Raw genomic sequence first — 25,246 nt, forward strand, 5'->3', positions numbered from 1 at the left:
GCCCTTGGCTGTATTTTCCACTTGCCTCCTGGGGTTTTACTCATTAGATGGTGGCCGAACAGCTCCGAACTGGAGTTCCTGAACATGGCTCCTTTGCACGGCTGCCTTCGCGCCCCCCTGTGCGGCTCCTGGTCCTTTCGCTCTGGGACAGCGCAGGCTTGCGCCGCCAAGCCAACAAAAACTACAACTCCCAGGGTGCACCGGGCTCGGGGGTGGGGAGGGAGCGACGGTGGCCGGTGAGGTGCGCGGCCGGCTCTGTTCTCTTGTAGGCGGGCTCCGTCGGGTAGGTAGCCAATAGGCGAGGGCGATAGTGGGATGTGCGTAGCCTGGCGGGCGGGCTGCCTGAGGGCTCATGCAGTGCGGGAATTTCGGACGGGGAAGAAGGAGCTGTTGGGCCGGGCCCGGCTCCTGAGACCCAGCAGGTATTTGAAGCTGGGGCTCTGAGGAGGCGGGCTCAGCCGGCTGGAACCGGCCTCAGCCTGCTCCCCTCCCCTCCCCCCGGCGGTGGGCTCCGGCCCGGGAAAGGGGCGGGAGAAGCTGCTGTGTCGCGCTTCGCCCCGCGGGGCCCCGGGGGGGGACGGCCCCCCCCCCCCCCCGCGCCCCGCCGCGGACCCCCCCCCCCCCCCCGCCCCGCCCAGGCTCGCTCGGCGCGGGGCTCACTCCTGCCCGGCTTCCCCACCCCCACGGGCCCATTTCCACCCGGGGAGACGTTACTGAAAGGTCTCGAGGTTCATCCTGCCCCTTAACCTCGGGCGGGGCCTACCTAGCTGTGGAGCCCACAACCCCGCAGTGCCCCGCTTCTGAGCCTGCCACCCCCCCCCCCCCCCCTCAGGGGCTTTTGATGGCTGCGGGGTTGGACGCAGGTAATGCTGTTTACGCCCAGGTGTGAGTCATGGGGGGAGGGAGAACGGGCGGGATCAGTCCAGCTCGTGCAGATAAGAGTGAAGTGTATTTCTCATCTCTTGGGGAGGGGTGTGGAGGGAGGAGAAGTGTCACGGGGAAGTGGAGTGCGGGGACCACTTGAAATCCATCATCACTTAAGACGATGAAGATGCGAGAGAAAATAAGTTTTACCTTATAACAAATGTATCCTTAAAATCCTGCCTAAATGAGTTAGGCTCGAGCAGGTCCATCCTGTTTGCGACCCGGACTGTGGAGATGAGTTGGCTCCATTTTTCTACTGTTTATAGGACTCAACTTGCGCAGGTGTAGGCTCAAACCTATTGTCCTGATGGATTTACAAGGAGAGCACCTCAAGGCATCCCTCACATTCTCTATCATTCATTAGGAAATTTTGAGTCTCTTCTGCTGGTGCTAAAGGTTTTTGTGATGTTTGGAGACTGTCTTGTTCCTGATTAAGTTTCACACATTAAAGTCATCGCTATTTGAGACAGACTTTGAGATACCACTTACTTCTTGGTGAGAATCAGCATTGACTCCCCAGGTTATAGAGTGCCCCAAATGAATATAAAAACAGCAGTCCTCAACCTCTGCAAAATCACCCCAAATACCTCAAACTTAAGGACTTCCTTGTTGTTGTGTAGGTGTCTATTGTTGGTCCAAAGATGTAGAGATTTGGGGGTTATATCTGGTCTGGCTTTTTAGACATGTTCCCAGATAATAGAAATATATGAAGGGCTTTATCAGTCTGAGAATTGTATGAATGGAAGTCAGAAAGTTGAAGGAGATTTTAAATCTAATTGAAGTACAAAGTGTTAATTATGGCTGGAGAAGATAGTTTAAACTGGTTTAAAATTAATCCAGAATCAGGGAGGTTGCTTCTAAAAAGAACTAGATTTGGCAGGTCTGATTCATGCTGCATTGAGGGATTCAAAAATAAAATGTCTTTCCCTCTGTGAAGAGGCCTGTGTCCAGTTTTCCCAGCTTTCTGCTGTCTTGACAAAACATTATAAAATATTTTAAAATCCACCAATATAGGTTCACCCTGTCTAGTTTGAACATAAATACTGAGAGGGAAGAACTTTTAAATAGCTGTAACTAAAGCAATTACTTTGCTACCAATTGATTTTTAATAACCCCAGTTAATCTGAAATGTCTGGTGTTATTCTAAACATGGAACAGAAGGCCTGAAGGAGGGAAAAAACTTTCTTGCATAAATTAGACCTTCAATTGCTGTAGAAACTACCTGTTTTGACACTGGAAATATCTGAAATATCAGTGGCCATTTTGGTGCCTTTCTCTCTGAAATGAGCAAAATTGTGTCCATTGTTTTGAATAAAACAAACAAAAATCCCAAACCTGCAAACAGTTTAAAGTATTTAGGAACTTTAAAAAGAGAAAGTGTTTTTGTGGAGAGGAGGAAGGTATTTTTTTCTTCTTTGCTGGCAGACTTGGAGAGTTCTGCTATGAGTAAGCAATATTAATGACGCGCAGATTTCATGTCTAGCTGGAACTGCCTATTGACTAAAAGGTTCACAGGTTAGCAGCACTGTCCTCTCTATGCTGAAAAATAAAAAGCGATTCTATTGAGATAAACAAATCTAAAAATGACAGTTTGTAGAAAATAAGAAAAGAACCAGGAAGGAATTCAGCAGCATAGTTATTCTGAATGGCCACATACAGAAATACGTTCTTAAAATGAATTTGATTTATAGTCATTTGACTTTTACTGAGAATGGAAGAAAACACACACTGGGAAATGTCTATTCAAGCTTATTTAAGAGTACAACAGCAGTAACTGGAATACTATTTCAGATTGCATTTATAAAGATTACTGATTGTGAGACTGAATTGCTAAATTGTGTGCATACCTCAAGCATAGCATGTGGAAAAGCAAACAGTCACCTTGTACTCACTAAAGAAGTTTTGGAGAAGAGTTCAGACAAACCAACCTCTACTTCTGTTGTCATTTTTCTGTTTGTTAGGAGCAAAATCTAAACTATTCAGTCTATGCAACTTCTGAGTAAACAGCCCTATAAAGTGGTGCAACCATGTGCCTTAAAAATATGTTCCTGCCAGTAAGCAGGGTCAAATCTTTTCAGTACTTAAGAGATAGATGTCAAATAATATACTACATAGTACCCTACCTTCAAGGATTTCAAAGCAGTTTGTGAGCACTAATTCAATTAAGCTTCACAGTACTCCTGTGAGATAGAAAATATTTCTGTTTACTGATTGGGGTGAGGTGGGGGGAGTGGTAATACACACAGAATGATGAAGTTGCAATGACTTATTACGGGGAGAGAGAGACTAGCATCTCCAGGCGATAGACCATCTCTCCTCTCAAAAGGTATGTCTACACTAGAATAAAAGGCCCATGGCACAGCTGTGGTTGTCTTGGGCTCACAGGGCTCAGTCTGTAGGGCTAAAAATTGCTGTATAGATGTCTGGGCCCAGGCTCTGGGACCATCCTCCCTCGTGGGAGATTTCAGAAACCAAAAAAAGCTATGATGTAGGTAATTTGAAGTCTTCTAAGGCTGTACTAAATGTATACCCTAGTGTGGTGTTAGTGGGTATTGTGCTGTTTGGATGAGAGATAAAACTGATGCTCTGTCCTTAGTATGTATTGTGCAAAAGGAATAATTTTAGTGCTGGTATTCTGGCAAACTTCTATTTTGAGTAAATTGTATTTGATTATATCTAAACACCTCCCCCCCATCACTTTCATTTTGTTATAATCTTCACTTCCTGCCCTATAAATTCTGTTGTTACTATATTGTAAAATAGCTGCAGCATTCCTCTCTAGAGATGAATGATTTTTGTGCATCATTTTGTAAAGCATTTTAAGATCATGTGGAATGAATGTTTATTTTTGGTTGGTTATTAGTATCCCAGTTGTTAGTAGTATCCCAGTGAGAAGTAGATGCTTTGAAACAAGGGACATCCTCCAAATATGGAGAGGGTAATATTCCAGTCATATATCTAAATTAAAAGTGTAGTGGTCTACAACATTTAACAGACCATTTAATATTTGGGTGGCAAATTATGTGCAATAACAAAAGTAGCAATAAAGGGTTGTCTTTTCCTTCTTTGTTGCTGTTTACCTTGTCTCTTCAAATTTCATTGTCTTAAAAATGTGTTTATTTTTGTAGGCAGCTACAACTGCTTCCAATCCCAAAATCTTCCTGTTTTTATACTGTGTAGCTTCTGAGAAGGTACATATCTGAACATATGATCTCAAATGTGGAAGCATGGGGAGCCAGAGCTTCAGTACTTTCAGAGGACAGGTTTTCTGCAAAAAGAATGCTTAGCCTTGAGCATGCTGCCTTTTTAAACTATAATTGCTTGGCACCTATGGCCTAGTGATAGCTTGACCAACTTGTGAGTAGGCACAATGCCATCCTGACAGATGGGTATGAATGTGTAGACAGTCAAGAAACCATGTATGAGTATCTAGTATAATTGTTAAGGGCAGGATTCTCAGCTGGGAACAGTCAAACCTCTGTTCATTCTGAGCTTTCACTTTATGGTTAAGGGGATGTCATAATTAATTAATTTATTGACTGAGTGTCTGCAGGAGTGTAACTTTTGACCACGTTGGATAAAGAAAACTGGGGGGAGAGGGGAGCACTTTTCACTAACTCCTCTTGTGGAGTTAGTTGAAATAAGCTGTTTTGTTCCCTGTAAGCAGGTTTGTCAGCAGCAGATCTAATGGTGAGGTTACTAGGGTGAAATATATCCATAACTCTTCATTAATAAAGCTAATATATATGTTGAATATAAATAGTTCAAGTTTTGTCTCTGGTTGATAGCATTTTACAAAGAATAAATCCCAGGAGAAGATGTGGCAGCACAGGTCAATATAGTATTTTCTGAAGTCAGGTATATGGTGGTGGAGAAGAAGCAGTAGTTCCTGGTGTCTATGAACCACTCTCTCTCAGGCTAGTTCAAGGAACATTTGAATTTGTACAAATCACACAAGTCAGATTTCTCTGCAGTTATAAATGGAGGAAAAACTTTAACCTGAACCTGATGCTATTGTATCTCATTTTAAAAAAAAACCTGAAGTGTCAAGAAAAACATTTCAAGAGGACCAAGTGCAAATTATGGGTAAACTTTATTTTATAAATTTAGATGAAGTGTCTCAAAGCTGTGTCTGGATTATATATAAAAGAAGGTTTTATTTTACAGTAATAGCTAGAAATATTGGAAAGCAATTCAGATTTAAAAAAAAAATCTTTGCATTTTGGATACTAAAAGGTTCAGATGTGATAGGTGTGGGTAATAGTATTTTAGAGATACCCTTCTCTTGAGGTGGTGATTTCATATTTGTTCTGCTGCTGGTGTGCCTATGTCATAACTATAAAGGGAAGGGTAACAGCTCTCTGTGTACAGAGACTCCAAATCCTTTTACCTGTAAAGGGTTAAGAAGCTCGGGTAACCTGGCTGACACCTGACCCCAAGGACCAATAAGTGGACAAGATACTTTCAAATCTTGGGGGGTGGGGAAAGGCTTTTGTTTTGTGTCCTTTGTTTAAGGGGTGGTTCGCTCTTGGGACTGAGAGGGACCAGACATCAATCCAGGTTCTCCCCATCTTTCTAAACAAGTCTCTCCTATTTCAAACTTGTAAGTAAAAAGCCAGGCAAGACGTCTTAGATTTACTTTGTTTTCTCAACTTGTAAATGTACCTTTTACTAGAGGGTTTATCTTTGTTTGCTGTACTTTGAACCTAAGACAGAGGGGGGTCCTCTGAGCTCTTTAAGTTTGATTACCCTGTAAAGTTATTCTCCATCCTGATTTTACAGAGATGATTTTTACCTTTTTCTTTAATTAAAAGCCTTCTTTTTTAAGAACCAGATTGATTTCTCCTTGTTTTAAGATCCAAGGGGGTTTGGATCTGTGTTCACCAGGGAATTGGTGAAAGGTTTCTCAAGGCTTCCCAGGGAGGGACTTCTTGAGATGGTGGCAGCGGACCAGAGCTAAGCTGGTAGATAAGCTTAGAAGTTTTCATGCAGGCCCCTACATTTGTACCCTAAAGTTCAAAGTGGGGATACAGCCTTGACAGCCTATATCTGCTATGAGTATTCAAGTGTAATTCTACTATCTTATGAAACTTTGCACATTTAGGAGGCTCCTGAAGAGTAGAACAATATATTATTTCTTTTACTTTGGGGGTGGGGAATGAAAGCATTTTATTTTTTTTAACATTTTATTTTTCATCCAGGTGACGCGTTTCCTGGCTGCAGACTTATTAGGTAGGGGGCACATCTCATTTGTCAGGAAGTGGTGCTGGCAGCTGGTGGAAACATGATACCTGTTGTCCTGTCCTCCAGGAGAGTGTTGCAGACTCTGGTATGGCAGGGGGCTGCTTGGGGGAAAAGCAGTGGCTATTCAGACCAGGGAGCTTCAGGGAAAAGGTGTGGTGCTTGGGGTTGCTGCTACAGTTGCAAGGCCCTCTATTTCTCAGATGTGGGAGCTGGAGAGAGGGCCCCAAAAGTGCATAGCAGCCAGGAGGGGAAGCTGATGAGTAGGGAACAAAAGTTCAGCAAGACCAAGAAAGGAAAATACAAGGAAAAGGGGGACACTGGGGAGTCAGAGAGGAAGTTGCAGAGGGGTGAGGCAGAAGGGAGCAGAAATAGACCAATTCAAGCAATTGTTTCAAGCCTTTCCCCACCCTCTCATTGCTCCTTCTCTGTAATCTCCACTGTGCGTTTGCCTTTCTCTGGTCTTGCTGAGTTACCACTTACAAGCTTTTCCACTCAGTGGCATACTGTCCTAGCTTTAGTGCATATTAGGAACCTCTTCACTCCTTTTCTCCATCTCCTCCCTTTTAATTCAGCGATACCTAGTTTGAATGGCAATCAGTATCCATCTGCAGAGGCCCACCAGATGAGTCCTGGAGAAGGGCAATAGGTGGCAGTTTCTCCCCATTTGCTGATCATCTTCAAAGTTGTCACCTTCCACTTCGTGGCAAACAGTATATGGCTCCTACATCATGGGAATAGTCAGGAACTGTGATTACATAGAAGAAATACAAATAATTATTCTGCTGTCCAGGAACCTCACAAATTGAGCATTGTTAGAATTTGAAGACCCAAGGCTAACTGTACTTTTAAAAAAGTAAGCTCTGTGTATGCATATATGGTTTTCTTTTTCATAGGGAACAGACAAAGATCAAGTTCTATGTAAAACAAATTAAGAAGGCCTTTCATGTGAAAGATGTATATGCATTTCTTGACATATCATACCCAAACAATCTAGATAGAAAGAATTGACTCAGTGAAATTTTGGTTCTTGTCCCAGTGTTGGAAAACCCAAAGGGGCTTATTGTCTAGTGAAGATCTCAGTCATTCTGGAGGGTAACATATTTATTTGACTGTGATGAAGCCATTAAATTATTTAGTTTCAAAGTGTTCTCTTCCCAAGCTGGAATTTGAAGGTCAAGAGGCAGAAATAAGATTTATGTTCAGAACCTTGAAACTGGAGGTTATTTATTGCACTGTTGAGGTTTCTGGATTATTTTAAATGCTGTCCTGGGATACAGTAAATCCACTGTTGCATTTTTGTTACAGATATATTTGTGGGAGGACATTCTACCGGTATGACTACTTGAATGGTTCTTACAGGTGTTTGATCTTTTTGTGGCATCATGCCAATCACAAACTTAACTACTGCAGACATGGTTAAAGAGAAAGTTGAGAGTTCTTTTTTAGATATATCTAGCTTCAGGACTCCAGTTATTAAAGACATGGACTATATGAAACATTTGTAAATTTAACAGGCTTGATAAAGCTTATTGTATCACAGCTAAATATATTTTTCATATTGTCAGTTCATAATTAATTATCAAATGGAATAGATTCTGTAATTCTCCAGTATGTATTAAATTATGCAAAGCCTTCTAATACAAAATCTTTTGTTCTGAAGCTTCCTTTTTTACTTTTTATCAGATTTTTCTTATAATCAGCTGAAAAGTTTTTTTTCCTGATCCCTGAAGAAATATGCATTGCTTTTCACCTAGGATTCATGCCAACAGGATTACCTTGCAAATTTCTTATAAAATATTTTTGTAGTAACAATTTGGCAATTTCAACAACCTATGGTTGCTGTGTGGAAGTCTGTCATGAGCAAAAGAGACCATAAAAAACTGGCATATGGAGTAGAATAAGGATGCAAAAGAAAATCTGCTCAGTTTATAACCCTGGCATTTACTTCTTATAGTGAAAATGCCATATATAAAGAAGACATCTGGAAAAAGAGGTCCTGTGAAGAGGAAGCTTGCGGAAGAGTTTGCTCCTGGAGAAGTGTTAACAGACACATCAAAAAAAGAGTGGAAATTAGGCATGCCTATAGGTCAAGGTGGCTTTGGATGCCTATATCTTGGTAAGTTTGTGTGACCCAAACTACAACTTCTTAAAATGAGGGTCTTTAAGGTCCCCCCTCCCCAATAAATTGGGGACCCTATTGTCTTCAAATTAACAACAGTTTGGTTAGAGCTGCCGTTTAGTGTTTTTCTTTCTTGCAGAATTGAGAAATGTAGGTAGAAAATAGTTATTAAAGGCATTGAAGATATAGTCCTCCATACGCTGTATTTGGAAGCCCCTCTTGGTTCTTACTCTAACCCCAACTACTTCATATGACAGATCATATTTTTTTCTTAGCTGAAGTGACATTCTTTATTCCCATATAAATCATCCATCTTCTTTATAATATCCCTCAAATGTTTGTAGACAGATTTCATAATTCCCCCTTTCTCATATTTAATTAGTTTATCATCTTAAAGGTCATTTATGCACTTTTAATTTAAATTTAGTACTTGTGAGAGAGGCCAGATTGTTGGTGTGGCCACCAGCACTTCAGGCATCATCCCCACACTGCCTTGCCATGGTATTTCAGCTCTGACTTTGGAGGACCTACCTGTAGAGGTGAGAGGATAGCTCAGTCTCCATGCTAATTTGATCTTTGGTCTCTGTTCTGATGGTATTATTTGTCATGAGGATACTTGGCACTTAAATTCTAAACTGAGACTATTGACTCATTTGATATAGGATGCTGACCAGACAACAGATGACAGCTTTCCATTTCCTTTCTGCTGGGTTACATTTGAACTGACATGGTCAAGTGCTTGATATTACATAACCAATTCCCTGCAATGTCTATCAAGTCCAAGAATTTCACTGTCAGGGTATCATTAAATTTCATTTTGTAGTGCTATCTGTTTGTTGAGTGTGAGAAAACGTGTGAAAAATAATATGGCACCTAATCCTTAAATGTATCTGTTTTCTGAATAAATTGGCAGTGTGAAGGTGGTCCTCTCATAGCTATCATTCTACACACCAGTGTTGAGGGGATGAAACTTTAGATGAACACTCTAGCCAAGGGCCCTTTTGACTATGTGGTGCCTTTACTGTGTGACAAGATGTCCTCCCTCTCCTCCCAATTTATGTGGCATGATTGCATTGAATTATGTGGCATGCAGTCACTTATTGATTACAAAATCATTTGGTAAGCCATAGTGCTCCTAAAATGAACTGGCAACAGTAGGAGGGGATTAAGCATTGTATTGAAAGACGGTAGCTACCAAGTGGGGTTTCTAGCCTTGCCATGGTGGCCCTCCACTACTGCATGTTTTTGCCCATTCAACTGGTAACCCTACCAGAGGTGGAACTCTGCTCATGTTATACACTTGCGCGTATTAGTAGTTGCCTTTTCAGGAAAGACTAACCTTACTCCCGCTCAGAGAGTGCTTAAGCCCCTTCTCCCACTGGTATAGATGTGTGCCCCGGCTCCCTCAGTATCTGGTATTTTAAAATTGCCTGCCATGGAATCCCCCATTAACACATCTCCTGTGGAGTTTCTAAAATGGCACTCAGACAAGCTGAGAGCTGAAATATATCCAAAAAATATTTTCCTATCTATCGTATCTTCGTAAAAAGATAAATGATGGTCTCCTGTGCTTAAGCCACACTGTAAATTAGGCCTTACCTTTAAGTCACTTGAGAAGGTACTAGTGAATGGCAAGGTGGTGGGGGACTCCTTTATCATTTAGTAAATGTCCCCAGTGGGAGAAATCAAGACGGGAAATTTAACTTGGTTTTCTGCATAATTCTGACACCAAGCTACTGAACAATTTATATTCATGTTAATATTTAATTACTTTATAGAGTAGCTAACCAAATGACATAACAAGTAGTAGCTGTATGTGTTTTATGATAGTTGCCTCTCATTCTACTGATAAACGCTTCATATTTTAACAGCTGATGTTAATTCTTCAAAATCGGTTGGCAGTGATGCACCCTATGTTATAAAAGTGGTAAGAGAAATTTTGAATCTATTTATTTCAAGATATCAAATGACTTCTCTAGTATTGCATGTATAACATGAAACATCCCCTCAGCTAGAATTAAGTCATATAGTGCGAGCTTCATTAATGTACATTTAATAATAATTGTGGTAATACCTAAAAGCCCCAGTGAGGATCAAGACCCCATTGTGCTAGCTACTGTACAAACATGTAAGACACGATCCCTGTCCCAAACAGTTTACATGCTAAACACACACAGTGATATATGAAGAGAGGAAAAGAGAAATAATCACATTTGTGCTGTAGGGAGACTAGAGAAGGCTAGGTTTCTGTAACAAGACAAGAGATGTTAGAATTTGAACTAGAGTTTTGGCTGTCTGGACAGAAAAGTTGGAATTGAAAATACTGGATAGGGAGGAGTGGTAAGATCTGAACACAGCCTGGGTGTATGGGGCAGTTGATGAGAGGGAATTGAAAATGACCTGGAGGTTATGGTTCTGAATGACACTCAGAACGATGGTGTTATTAAAAGTGACAGAAAAGAGGGAGAAATGAGTATTGCAGAGGGAAGATCAGAAATTTAGTTTTGGCCATGTTAAATTTAAGTTAATGGAAAGACATCAAGAGAGGCTGAGACATGAGTTTAGATGAAAGGCGGCAGATCAGAAGTGGAAAGACAGATCTGAGAGTCACCAGCACAAAGCCGGTAGTTGATGCAGTGACCCAGATCATGCAGCACAATTCTTTACTTTACACCACTCAGGCAGCACAAACTGGATTAAATGTCTGCAAATGGCTATTGAAGAACTTCCTTCTGGTGTAAGACTGATCTAGGCAGTTTCTGTGCCAGTTAGCCTCTTCCTTCTCTTGGTGGCAGGAGTAGACTAGGTGAAGGCTAGGGAAATGGCAGAGCTATATATTAGTTAATGATAATACATTCATGCAACTATTGGCCAAACTTTGTAATAATTTGTATTGCAGTTTAACTTTTTTCCAGTTTAACATGTTCTTTTCCCAACCTTGTTGATATGTAGGTTACATTTGATTACTTCCAATGTGGCCCCTAATTTGGGTTCTGACTCTGAAAAGTAGCTCCAGGAACCACTTGAGAAATTGGGAACATAGTAATGGACATACTAGATCAGACCAGTGGCCCATTTGGTAAAATATCTTGTCCCTGGCAATGGTCAAGACCAGATGCTTCAGAGAAAGGTGCATGACCTTTTATTGGAAAATTGCGCAATAACTTGTTAATATGGACTTTTGTTCCTGAGTCTAGCTCTGAAGCACGGGGGTTTATATCATGCTTTTTCCTCTGTCTGCTCATTTGTTTAGCAGCAGTGAAATCTACTGCACTAATAGTTGGCCCTCTGTGAAAAATATAAATGTTATAGTAGATTTTTATTCCAGTTTAAAGATCCAATTAATTTAGAATAAAACAGTCTGCTCTGCTCATTGCATCACTTTGGAAACGGACAGTGTCACATCATATGAACTATAAAATATACTTATTTTTTGACAATTGGTGGTGAGCCTGTTGTTAGAAATGATCATTTGCTGTGAAGTGGCATTTTACCTGATAAGAAATAGAAGGTATTGTAACAGATTTTTGTCGTTCTGTAATAATGGAATTGCCTTTTTACTGCGTTTTGTAGTACCTCTATTGCTAAGCTCCCTGAAAGTTAATTCCTCTCCTTTTATTCCTGTCTGTGTATTCAGGATGTCTTTGCACCAGTATGAAGTGCTCTGCACCCCAGTTTTTGTACTGCTGTTTTCTTCTCTACTGGTTAAGCAGTTAGTGCTCTTCTTTCTGCTCTCCTAGTCCATGCATTTTGACTTCCTCTTCAACAGATATTTGTTATACCTACGTGAATGACCCATGACTTGTTGCTTCCCTTCTCAACTGGGATGCAGCTTCTAATAAGGGTCTGTTTTTGATGCCCTGAGAGCCAAGTTAACTCACAGCAGAGATAAAGAGGTTAATAGCCGAAGGATTAAGATAAAGAGGTTAATAGCCGAAGGATTATTAATGTTCAGTAGTTAAACAAAATGTTTGTTCACCTAGCAATGTTCTTCAGATGGTTAGACTATTAAAGCAGGATAGAAATTGGCTTAGTCTTCTGGCATAGAGTTCTTATCGATTTGGTATCTAATCGGTATAAAATGAATAATTGTAAAGTTTTTCACAATTTTTTCCTAATGAAGAAATGCTTCTTAAAGTATGAACTTTCAGATGTCTCTGGGCAAACGTGGGTGCAAAGTTTATTTAATGACAGTGCTTATCTTTTCTAGATGGGACAATTTAATTAATTCTTAAAATATTGTTAAAGAAAAGAGAGGCAGATATGTCTTGAGTTTTGACATATACAATGTAATGGCAGAGAGTGGTATTTCCTCTAGTCAAATTTTAGTTTCAATTTCCTAAAGCTTGGGCATGAACTTCTAGAGTACATCAGGTTTGAAATCTAAGTGTTTTATAAGGTGCCAATCACTGTGGTATTGAACATTGTTATCATAATATCATAATACATAATCATAATACAGCGTCATGACTGGGGAACTGTGGCCAATGGGAGCTGCAGGGGCAGTGCTTGCAGGCAGGAGGAGCATGCGGAGCCACGTCCCCACCCCTTCCCAGGGCCATAGGGGCGTGCTGGCCGCTTCTGGGAGTGGTGTGGGGCTGGGGCAGGCAGGGAGCCTGCCTTAGCCTCACTGCGCTGCCCGAGGTAAGTGCCACCCGGTGGGAGCCCGCACTCCGGCCCTGAGCCACCTTCCGGAGCCAGCACCCCATATCCCCTCCTACACGCCAAGACCCTGCCCCAGCCTTGAGCCCCCGCCTAGAGCCAGCCCCCCATACCTCCTTCTGAACCCTCTCCCGTGCTCCAGCTCTGAGGCCCTTCCTGGAGCCAGCACCCCGTACTCCGTCCTGCACCCCGACACATTGCCCCAGCCCGGAGCCCCTTCCTGCACCCAAACTCCCTCCCAGAGTTTGCACCCCTCACCCCCTCCTACACCCCTGCCCCAGGCTCAGCCCGGAGCCCTCTTCCACACTCCAAACCCCTCTGCCACAGCCCGGAGCCCCTCCCCCAAATCCCCACCCCATGCCCCAGCCCGATGAAAGTGAGTGAGGGTGGGGGAGAGCAAGCGACAGAGGGAGTGGGGGGATGGAGTGAGCGGGGCGGGGCCTCGGAGAAGGGGCGGGGTAGATCCTGGGTTGCACTGAAATTAAAAAAGTGATCTTGTGTGTAAAAAAGGTTGGATACCACTGTTTAGAATTAACTTTATTATGGAGGCATTAGTTGCAGCTCCATAGTTAAGGCTGAATTCTGTTTTACACTTAAAGCATGAATCAGCCTCAGTTATGAAAAAAAACAGTGTATGCTTACCAAATTCATGGCACTTACTCTGTGTACAGAATATATTTTCTGAGAATTTATAGGTAAATCTGTTAGTTTGGGTTAAAATGAATTTTAAAATGTGTGCTTTTAAAGAATTTAGCATCAGTCAGCCTTTTTTGTTCCAAATGATCTTAGTAACAGAATAAGACTCTTCAAGCTTTCTATATAGTTGCAGTTAATTGAAATCTTGTACATAGGCTATATTTGAAGAAATTGTTATAATTAAGCTTAATTATTGTATTGTTGTGATTGTATAGGCAAATATGTGGTCAAGTCAGCAGCTCAGGTGACTGGGGCTGTTGCGATATCCTAGATAACTCCACCAATCACCACCCTTTTTCTACAGCAAATTTGCATGTCACAATTCTGTTGGTTATAATGAGTGTGATATAAAGAATACTGGATGAGTGCCAGAGTTCTCAGTGGTAGATTACTTGGCCCAACTGTCCTTGCTCTTTAAAGGTTCCGCCTACTAGCCTGGATATCAGTACTTGAAAGGCTACCCATAACACTGCTGCCTTGGCTCTACTGTAAACCAGGGCAGTACTGCTGGGGGAACAGAGTTAAGGACCATTTGAGAAACCTTGAAAGTGCAGGAGTATTAGGACTTGGGAACTGGACTACTCTTGTCCCATTCTTCACATAATGACGATCTTCTTAACAGTGCTCTAAATCAATAAATAGTTGCAAATTAAGGGTCTGATGAAATTCATCCTAGGGTACTTAAGGAGCTAGCAGAAGCAATCTCAAAATTGCTAGCAATTATCTTGAAGCACTCATGGAGAATGGGTGAGGTCCTGGAGGACTGGAGAAGGGCAAACATAGTATCTATCTTTAAAAAGGGGAAACAGAGGACCTGGGAAATTGTAGACCAATCAGCCTAACTTCAGTACCCAAATAGATACTGGAATAAATTATTAATCAATTTGTAAGCATCTAAAGGCATATCTAGTGGGGACCCCTAATGGCCCATCCTGGGTCGAGTACTATTCAGTATTTTCATTAATGACTTGGATAATGGAGTGGAGAGTATGCTTAAAAATCTGTGGATGACACCAAACTGGGAGGGGCTGCAAGCACTATGGAGGACAGGATTAGAATTTAAAATGACTGACAAATTGGAGAATTGATCTGAATTCAACAAGCTAAAGTTCAGTAAAGATAAGGGCAAAGTACTACAGTTAGGAAGGAAAAGTCGAATGCACAACTACATTGGAGGTTTTAAGAACAGGTTGAACAGATACCTCTCAGGGATGGTCTAAGTCTACTTGGTCCTGTCTCAGTGCGGGGGACTAGACTAGATGACTTTTTGAAGTCTGCTAGCCCTGAATATATGGAGGTATACCTATCTTATAGAACTGGTAGGGACCTTGAAAGGTTATCAAGTCTAGTCCCCTGCCTTCACTAGCAGGACCAAGTACTGTCCCTGACAGCTTCCCCCCCGATCTCTAAATGGCCCCCTCAAGGATTGAACTCTCAACCCTGGGTTTAGCAGGCCAGTGCTCAAACCACTGAGCTATCCCTCCCACCATGTCTATGATTTTGTTATCTGCTTTGCGCTGCTCTGGTGATGCAAAGCAGCTGTAAACCCAGGTTAACTGGCCAGTGCACTCTGCTTATTTGCCCTTTTCTGGTGTACCATTGAATCTGCCCTTAAAAGTTACAATTATAAAAATGATTTAAGATTCATACTACATATCTTCAAGTCATTAATAATATCATACGGTAACATTATCTTTGGGTTTCTTGCTTAGTTTTCATGTATGAAATGTGTAATAATTAAAGCAAAGGAAAAAATCTACATTGAAATGGAGCTAGGGTTGAGTGTGTGTATCGTAATCTAAGAGTAAAACACATTACATGTAGGCATACCTGAGCTACATGTGTTCAAGCTAGCTTGTTAACAATTGTAGTGTAGTTGCAGCAGCATGGGCTAGCCACCCGAGTATATTCCCAGGATCCTGGGTGGGATTGTACTTGGGTGGCTAGCTTGTGCCGCTGCCTGTGCCGCCACGGCTACACTGCTGTTTTTGTGAGCTAGTTTGGTGGGGCTTACATGTGCTGATGTCACACCTCCTGATGGCAGGGTGGACATCCCCTAAATGTCTTATTCAATAGGAAGAGCTAATACTAAGAGGCATTATCTTGTAAGGACATACAGTTGTAATCACCCAGGGCTTCAAGACTTGTAAGGGAGACTTTTAGCAAGAATGTTTAGAGATTAGTTTTGTATACTTTTCAGTCCAACCATTTCAAGAGTTGAGATTTTTATTAAGAGGACAATCTGTTGTATGATGAACCCCAACATTACAATACCCTTAATTCAGAGAACCTAAAGATGATGACAAAAGTGTATTTAATAAGGCCTGCTAAAGCACTGCTGTAAACAGTTCATCATATTTTTCGTTAACTTGTTATTCTTTAATCAGTATTGGCTGTGGTGGAGGGATACTTTCCTGATGCTCCTAACACTTTCTAAACAGTCTCTGTTGTTAAAGCCATTTTAGTACACAGAAAATGAATTCTTATTGAAGTATCAAACTATCCAGAGTTGGGTGGTAAAGAGTGATATGCTTGTATGTGGGTGTATATCAGCTTATATGGATTTTAAGAGCTATAGTTCTTAATAGCTTTAGCTGCTGTTTTTTAGCTATCTAATTTTAAATTACTGTTTTAAAGGAACCCAGCCAGAATGGACCTCTTTTTACTGAATTAAAGTTCTACATGCGAGCTGCTAAACCAGAGCAAAGTAAGCAGTCTATCAGAATGAACTAAAAGACCATGTTTCCCTATAAATAATAATTTAAGTTTTTAATAAAATAAAGGTGAAGTGGCAGCCTTTAACGTTAAATGTGTTGGTTGGCTCATCAAGAGAGCCTGTTTAGATTCATTTTTTAAAAATGACCTTCTTATGTTCATTTACATTTCTTAATTGTATTCCTTAATCATAAATGGATGTTTCTTTTTACGACACACTTTTTTTTTTCTAAATGGATAATTACTGAAGATAATTGTTTGTAAATAAGAGTTACTGAAGTAGAACCATTGCTCTTGTCCTCTTTCTCACACCTAAGGTCATAAACCTTTGAGGGCTCAGCCTGTAATATCACCAGAACAAATAGGATTTTCTTAGTGTTTAAAGCCAAACAAGATTTTAATGAAATTGGAAGAAAAATTAGTAATTTGAAATAACTTAAAAATAGTTGAGGCATTATTTGGAAAAAACGGAATCTGCTGTGTTAAAATGTAGTCTTGCAGTTACATTTTTGGTATGTAGTTTTCCATCAGTAGTATTAGTTGTATTAGTATCAGGATACATTACAGTTGGATCTCCTTTATCAAATACCTGTTCATGTTAGGATATGTTTCATTACCAGATTTAGAAATAGATAGAAGAGCCTACTTGTTGTCTGGTATACTTGGTTCATGGCTTCTCACTATCAGATAATGATCAGATCTTACAAGCATAAATTTTAAATGATTTATAAGTAATCTTTTCCACAAGACTCCTGCAGTACAAGTTCATAACCTTGTTTTTATTTATATTTTTAGTTCAGAAATGGACTAGTTCCCATAAACTGAAGTACTTAGGTGTACCGAAGTACTGGGGCTCTGGCTTGCATCAAAAAAATGGGAACAGGTAAAATAAGTCTTGTGTTTAGGACATATTAATATTTTCCCACCCACAACAACTTCTTTTATATCCATCTCAGAGTCCAGCTCTTAATTTATAAATCCTTGACCATTATAAGCTACATTCTATAATTTTTCTTTTAATTATCCTGGACATGTGTGCAGAATTAGTCTTTTAATTCACATGTATAAAGAAGGAAATGCACTTTGCCTTCTTATCTTCAATTTGTTTACTCTTGGGGGAGAGAGTCTTTTTATTTAATCTGAGAGCTGGTATAGACAGTCCAGTCCTTATTTTATTTCAAAAGTTCAAGGCTAGGTTTTTATACTGTTTCATGTGAGATTGAGGAATCCATTAGCTCAGAGATATACTGACTTTACATGCATTTATGGCTAGTCTGTAATAGCACAGAATCAGTTGGGTTGGAGATGGCTAACTCTTTGGCAAAACAGTAGTGGTTACTCCAGCAGGCTATATGACATCAGCAGGGAAAGGTGGTGGAGGAAGCGAGATCCATGCTAAGTGTGGAACTTGTAGAATTAGGGATCTTGTAGACCTTGTACAGTAGTGCAAACTTTCTCTGGCTAGGTCAATTCATAGAGCAATTAATACTATGGCCTCAAGTGTCTGAATAGGGCATTAAATCATCCAGTAATGTAATGTAAAGAACTTGAATTCAGGTGATATTGGGATGCAAAAGAAAATGCAGTATGACAAAATGTAACTGTCTCAATCCAAATGAGCTTTTCAGATTCATAATGTTTCATGTGCAGGGCTTTTATGGAATGAGCTTTTATAATAAAGTCAAACTATGGTGACCTTAGAGATGAATATCAAAACATATTTGATAGGGGAGCTTCATTTCAATAAGTAGAATGCTCATTTAAATCTTAGTCGTATTACTTTTAAAGCAGCCAACTTGTGAAAGTAACCACTTAAGTAAAATATAAATTACTTTTGGGGAAAAAAAAAACTGGTCTTAACAGGCAATTAATAGTTGCTCTTTCCTGTTGTGAATGAAACACCATAGTACTTTCCGAGATGGGCGCTTGTTATACTGCATAACTAGCTGGATCTCAGGATCATACCTTTGATGGAGGACCTTTTGTTTAGGTGATATAAAGCAAACAAAACAAATATTAGGGTTGAAGTACAGTACAAAACATTCTAGTGTTCATAAATATTTGTTTGCCTGCATAGCTGATTTTTATTCTAAAAGTAAACATGCTTGAATTCAGTAATTAGTGCAATGGGGTAAAATACATGGGTAAAGTACTGTATACATTTTAATTCAGTAACTTTTTTCCCCCCGATTTGAATATCAGCTATAGGTTTATGGTAATGGACCGATTTGGGAGAGATCTTCAGAAAATTTATGAAGAGAATGCAAAGCAGTTTGCACACAAAACTGTGTTAAAATTAAGCTTGAGAATAGTAAGTAATAGTAATTCCTGAAACATTTTAAAAATCCATCTTCCTAATGTAGCCTTTTGCTAAAAGGCAATTTGTGCTGAATAGTGGTCCTCTGCTGGCTGGAGTTGGGTACTACGCTGATACTCCTGTATATTGTGTTTTGTTAGCTTGATATTCTGGAATATATCCATGAGCATGAATATGTGCATGGAGACATCAAGGCCTCAAACCTTCTCCTGAGCTACAAGAATCTTAATCAGGTATTTCTGATATCTGTGCTTCATTTCTCCTGTTTTAATCCTGTTGTTTGACAACACACTGAGGTGCTTTGAACCTGTGAACATTAGCGGAAGTCTTATTTTTAAGAATGTATACGGTGATATTTCTGCTTAACATTTATATTTAATATTCTACATTTTTGATGCAATTTGCTGGCAGTTTATCAAGTTGGCTATTCTGCCCTAAATAATATTCAGGAGGAGTGCTTGTGATACAAAATGAATTTCAAATAGCTATTTAGGGGTGGAAGCTTAAAATTATATAGTACACCAGTAAATTATGTTTGCCTGTCTGCTTTGTCATTTTTTTTATTTCCTTTGTTCAAGGATCCATCAAATACAAGTGTTCTGTTACTTGGAAAATTTGGTCTCTTAACATGTTGATTATTCAAATCAATTGATTTACAGAAATATATTTAGTTTTCTAATTTTTTTTAAACCCTTTAGTGTTTGGAAAATGTGCATTTAATTTCCATAATTCTACGGATTTCCCTGTCCAAATAGTTTACCTCACAAAGTAGATTAACTATTGCCAGTATATTTAGAAGTAGCCAGGGGATAATGAAGAGTACTACCTGGCATCTGTTCTTTTGCAGTACTCCTTTTGTTGTAATAGGACAACAACAGTAGCTTTATATGAATACTCAAGAAATACAGCATGATAAATGTATTCTAATCTCTGATATCAATACTGTGAGCCTCTTTTACTGTTGTCCAATAGACCATTGTAATCCAGCCTGCTCCTAAATAAGAACTGAACATTTTACTTTGCACTGCCACTAGATCAGCAGTAAATGATTTCTAAAACTGGTTGTCATTTTTCACACAGTGCATGAAGTGACTGAATTTTATATACATGTCTCTCATGTTTAAGAATGAATAAATGAGCTTTTTAATCCAAAGAGCTGACCTTTTGGAGTTTTTGTTCTAAAAAGTTCTGAGAGTCACTCATATTTATTTTTATATGAATTGTTCTGTATGAATAGTCCTTTAATCTTTGCATGGTATGTGGGATTTAATAGGTGTACTTGGTTGATTATGGCCTTGCTTATCGATACTGTCCAGAAGGAGTGCACAAAAAATATAAAGAAGACCCCAAAAGATGTCACGATGGTACAATTGAATATACTAGTATTGATGCACATAAGGGTGTGGGTAAGTAGTCAAAGCTTTAATTCACTTTGTTCCATACAAGACTGTTTTTATTTTAATCACAAACATTTTAGAGAGGACATTTTAAAATAGATTCCTATTTACTGTGAAGTCCTAACACTGTGTTTAAAAAACTAAATGTTCCAACTGTATAGCAGAAGTTCAGCGATGTATTTTCTGAAATTTGCTGGGCAACAGAATTAGAGCATTTACTAATTTTTTCAGCTGTTACTTTGCTGTAGTGTTGGAAATCATTTGTATTCCTTTTCATATAGATATGATTATATCTCCTTTATATAAGAAACCCACCTAATCTCTTAAGAGTGGTCATGTGTATCTGTTAGTATGAGCCACATTTATTGAATTGGTACTAACTGTGTAAGTGGACAGGTGTGTGATAATGATTCTGGGGTGATTCTGGTGAGGGGAAAAATACACAGCTATTTAAGGGAGTTAATGGTCCCTAAATTCAATTTGAAGCATACTTCTCCCATATCTGGCCAAGGCTGAGCCTTAAATTCTGTTTGTTGTAAACTACCATCCTTTAAATCTAATCTGTGTCCATTGAAAATAATAAAACAAAAAGTGAAAAATATTAAACATTATAGTAACATGACTTTATAAAGAGCAAATCTTGCCAGACCAAGTTTGTTGTTTGTTTTGATAAAATTATAGAATTAGTAGATGAAGAACATAACGGCCATAATGGGTCAGACCAATGGTCCATCTAGCCCGGTATCCTGTCTTCTGACAGTGGCCCATGCCAGGTGCTTCATAGGGTACGAACAGAACAGGTAATCATCAAGTGATCCATTCCCTGTTGCCCATTCCCAGTTTCTGTCAAACAGAGGGTAGGGACGCTTCAGAGCATGGTTTTGCAATAGAAATGCAGTAGAAGTGTTATATTTGAATGTTTAGGAAAGTTTTTGATGTCTTGCACAAGTTTTAATTTAAAAATTAAAATCTGCTTGGATGTAAACTCTAAGGTCTGTTAGTCAATTTTTAGCCCAGGTGAAAGGGGATTTTCCTGTTGATACATTTAATAACATTTTAATCGGTATCTTGTGGAACACGTGAAAGCAAATATGTTATATTCCTCGTCTTGTCAACATATAGGATTTCAGAATCTTCTGCAAGCAATGTTTCAGTATTCAGGAAATCTGAAATATTTCCATTTGTGGAATAATAATTTGAAGAACTCACATTTCAACGCTATTCCCTGTTTTTGGGCAATGGGGAAGTAAAAATGTTTTGAACATAACTCAGTCAGTTCACTCACTCTATTTTGTCACAATGCGAGGACTTAAAATGCTTCAGAAATTGGGATAACTGCAGCATGTCATATTCGTGAGCGGAAGAAAGAGAGATTAATTTCAAATTCCTTTATCAGTCTTCCAGCCATTTGAGCAATACTTCTTGTTTCCTTTCCTTCCTGCTTCCCTCTGAAATAAACTCAAAGCATACTGTAGTTGTTAATTACGGTTAACTTTGGCTTCCAGTTGTCTTACTGTGTTTACAAACTTTAACTTTAAATGTGCGTATGTATTTATATATATTTGTAGCTCCATCAAGACGGGGTGACTTGGAAATTCTAGGTTACTGTATGATTCATTGGCTCAGTGGCCATCTACCATGGGAGGACAATTTAAAAGACCCCAACTATGTCAGAGATTCAAAAATTAGGTAAGGAACTTATTATATTTTCTCATTTGAAACTCAATCTAGGAATAAAAATATTTCAGTGTAGCAATACTATGTATTCATAAACAATGCTGCTTCTTCTGTGAGGAGCTGTAATACTATGTCTACTCTTGCAGGCTGGAATGGAGATTCCAGAGTTATAATGAAGTCCAAAACTGTAGGTTATATTCCCCTTCAACCTCCCCCTTGATTACATTCCCTTCCTTTTATTCCCATCCTACCTTCAAAATAATAATTACATCTTCTCTAATTACACCCCTCTTAACTTTTGTACTTGTCAACACCATGTCCCTCTGTTAAGTATCTTTATATTAGCCCCTCACAGCACCCTTGTGAGGTAGTCAAAGCACTACCACCCCCATTTTACAGATGAGGAACTGAGGCACAGAATCTAAATAGCCTACAGAAATTCACATTGGAAGTCTTTTTGGCAGATTAAGAAACTGAACTTGGATCTCCTGAGTTCCTGACTACTGCCCTAAACAATGGATCATCCTCCCTCATTTCCTCTGTTTGCCATCTTAGCAGAGAGTAAGTGCTGTCAGGTGCCTGCAGTACTGCTTTTGCCACCACTACCTGTCAGTCATTGCTCAGAGCAGCTTCTTGTCCCTCCTGTTAACACTGCTGCCTCAATGTTTCTCAGAGCAGCAGCTTCTCTCCTCTTCTGGTTGCTGATCTGATAAAAGGCAGCAGTGCAAGGGGGAGTAGTAGTAGTTCTGAGTAGCAGTGGCTAGAGCAGAAATTGACCTTGCATGGATGCAAGAAGGAATTGACATATGAGGGTTTAAAGTAGAACATCTTCTGAGCCATACTTTCTACCTGTATGTAGTTTGGAGTGGTTGGTGAGAGAGCCAAAGTCTTTTATGTTGACTGGCTGATATATTCACCCATGACCACAAAGGTTCTGGGCCCATGTTGCTTATTGAAAGAAGTGCATCTCTGTATCTTTTGTTAAATTTTATTAAAATAATTCAACCAAAACAAAATAAAAATCACCACTACTTAACTATTATTATTATTAAACTAAAGTAAGAATAAAGCAGTACAACTACCAAATAATATCCAATCAATGAATTAGTCTTTGCATTGGATTGGAGTTATGTCATAAAATGAGTTAAATCATCAAATTAGTTCTAGAAATAATCCTTATAAATGCTAAAGAGAATTATAGGAAGGTGCCGGTCTGAATTCTTTAGTTGGGAGTTATAACCAATGTCAATCAAATCTGGGACTTAGAACTGGTTAAAAATTCAGTACTGAAATGAAAATATCTAATAACTGACACATAGCTGAGAGCTAATTGTTTCCTTCTTAGAATTCTGTTCTTGTGTGGTGGCTAATCCTGATGGTTTCTTGGACTTCCCGTTGATTATTATAATTTGTGAACTTTGCTTACTCATCCTTGCATCATCTCCCTCCAAGGTGTATGGACAAATCAGGTGTAAGACCTACCTTGGAGCCATGCAGCAATATGGTCCAATCAGGTTTGAATTAGGTCATTAGCTTGTGTCAATTCTGGGAAAGTCCTTTTTTAAACTAGTAATTTAATTTTTAAAATATCTGGGATTTTATGTACTACAGGGACTGAAAGTCTGCCCCCTACACCTCCCCCCCCCCACCCTATCTATCTATATCTATCTATCTATCGATCTATCGAATATATGAATGGTGGACATTAAACCACGTGAGGAAGCTGGCATGGTCTTATCTAGGCAAAAGGTCTTTGTGCCATGTCATCAGTTGATGGAAAATGTATTATGAAAAATGCTATAAAAGTAGCTGATTTAAAAAAAACCCAACAGCTTAGTAACTAAATTAAAAATAAAGAAAATCTTATGACCAATATTGCCACTGTTTTCACAAACAAGACAATTTACAGTAATACTTGGAACGGGGCTATAGGTCATGTAGCTTGCCTTTTGAAAGTTTCATCTTGACACAGGGAAGTTACTTTAAAGCATCTCAAGATGAAACTCACTTTAAATATAAGATGTTCAATTTTATATAGGGTCTGCATTCTGATATTTCTTCTTCTGTTTTTCTCACACCTGGATCTCAACCTTGTTCCTTAGCTTATAAAGTCAGTTGCTCGGGAACAACACAGTGCTGCAACTCTGTTTCCTTAAGCAGGGATTCAGCTGGCGCTGCAGAGGGGATTTTCTTGTCTAGGTCAAGTGAAGAGCATGTGATCACAAGGATCCTGCAGAATTTAAAGTGCTTACGTTGCATTTTTTATCCAAAGATCTCAAAGCACTTTACAAATGTGGATAAGTATTCCCCTTTCACAGAAAGGAAGACTCTGGCACAGATATTGTCATGCAAGGAGCCTGTTACCTAGATAGAAACAAAACTGAGGCTTCCGATTTTCCGGTTTCTTGCTGTAATCACTAGACAAGTGTAAAAGGTAACAGAATCAAAACAAAAGGACTGTAAGAAAAGGATTATACAATATTAAAACTATTTTTATTTGCATGTCAATATTTAAATTTTTTTCTTAAGTTTTAATGCTTTAATATATGTTTTAAAAGAAATACAGATCAGCTGTGAATGAGCAAGCTGTTTTGCAATTATTAAATATAATTTATCCACAATCTAAACTATTGATTCTTCCACTTTTATTTCTCAGATATAGTGAGAATATTACAGATTTGATGAACAAGTGCTTTCCTGAGACAGAAAAACCAGGTAGGAAGAGCTTTTAAAAATATTAGTACTTGGGGTTTTATTCTATTAGACAAACATTTAATCCTTAGTCTCTCAAAAAATATAAAGCACATTGAAATAAAGCATTAATGATTCATTCCTCAAAGAAACCTGACTGGCCACCTCTACCATACTACAGCTAACTTTAATAGGGTTTAGGTAGATTATTCAGTTAGGCCAGGAATGCACTCACAGCATATCTGAAATTCCCATTTTCATGTGGCAATAACTACTTTAATATTTGGGTATGTGTAGTAATTTCTTCTGTATTGAGTTGAATACAAACACAGACAGATGACACTTCAGCTGCTTGGAAAGATTGAGTGGGTGTCAGATTGTTGTCAGCATGTAGTCCATCTGGGAGAGGTGTCTCTGATATTCTGTTCCTCCTATCGCCTCTCTGGCTATATCTGCACTTGCAGCTAGGAGGTGTGATTCCCAGCATGGATGGACAGACTCATGCTAGCTTAGTTTGAGCTAGCATGCTAAAAATAGCAGTGTGGATGTTGCAGCAACCATAGCGGCTTGGGCCAGGCCACGTTGTTGGCTGGGTTGCACCTAGGTGGTAGTGTTCACTGCTATTTTTAGCATGCTAATGCGAGTCTGTCTACTCTGTCATACTTCCCAGCTGCTGTGCAGACATACCCTTTAAGTTCTCCCCAGTGACTAGAGCCAGAAGCTGCCTCTGCTTCTGCCTTCCCAAACAGCAGTAAAGTGAAACTGACCAATGTTTTGAATAGCAGTAATTAAATTTACAAGACA

At 39.4% G+C, this 25,246-nt stretch overlaps 1 protein-coding gene across 2 annotated transcripts in view; it reads left to right on the forward strand.

The window, feature by feature from the left end:
* The first annotated feature begins 330 nt into the window (after positions 1–330).
* Positions 331–25,246, forward strand: part of VRK1 (VRK serine/threonine kinase 1) — a 56,322-nt gene continuing 31,406 nt past the window's right edge. For both annotated transcript variants that reach the window (XM_024219344.3, XM_024219342.3), the window contains exons 1-10: positions 331–422; positions 8,123–8,284; positions 10,159–10,214; positions 16,283–16,352; positions 17,156–17,243; positions 18,563–18,671; positions 18,818–18,910; positions 19,951–20,083; positions 21,643–21,763; positions 24,408–24,466. In XM_024219344.3, the coding sequence (XP_024075112.2) occupies positions 8,128–8,284; positions 10,159–10,214; positions 16,283–16,352; positions 17,156–17,243; positions 18,563–18,671; positions 18,818–18,910; positions 19,951–20,083; positions 21,643–21,763; positions 24,408–24,466 (886 nt within the window). In that variant the 5' untranslated portion in view covers positions 331–422; positions 8,123–8,127. The remainder of the gene's footprint in view (positions 423–8,122; positions 8,285–10,158; positions 10,215–16,282; positions 16,353–17,155; positions 17,244–18,562; positions 18,672–18,817; positions 18,911–19,950; positions 20,084–21,642; positions 21,764–24,407; positions 24,467–25,246) is intronic.

The sequence above is a fragment of the Terrapene carolina genome, unplaced genomic scaffold, assembly GCF_002925995.2.
Source record: "Terrapene carolina triunguis isolate 2854851 unplaced genomic scaffold, T_m_triunguis-2.0 Scaffold96, whole genome shotgun sequence".
NCBI classification, from domain to species: Eukaryota; Metazoa; Chordata; order Testudines; family Emydidae; genus Terrapene; species Terrapene triunguis.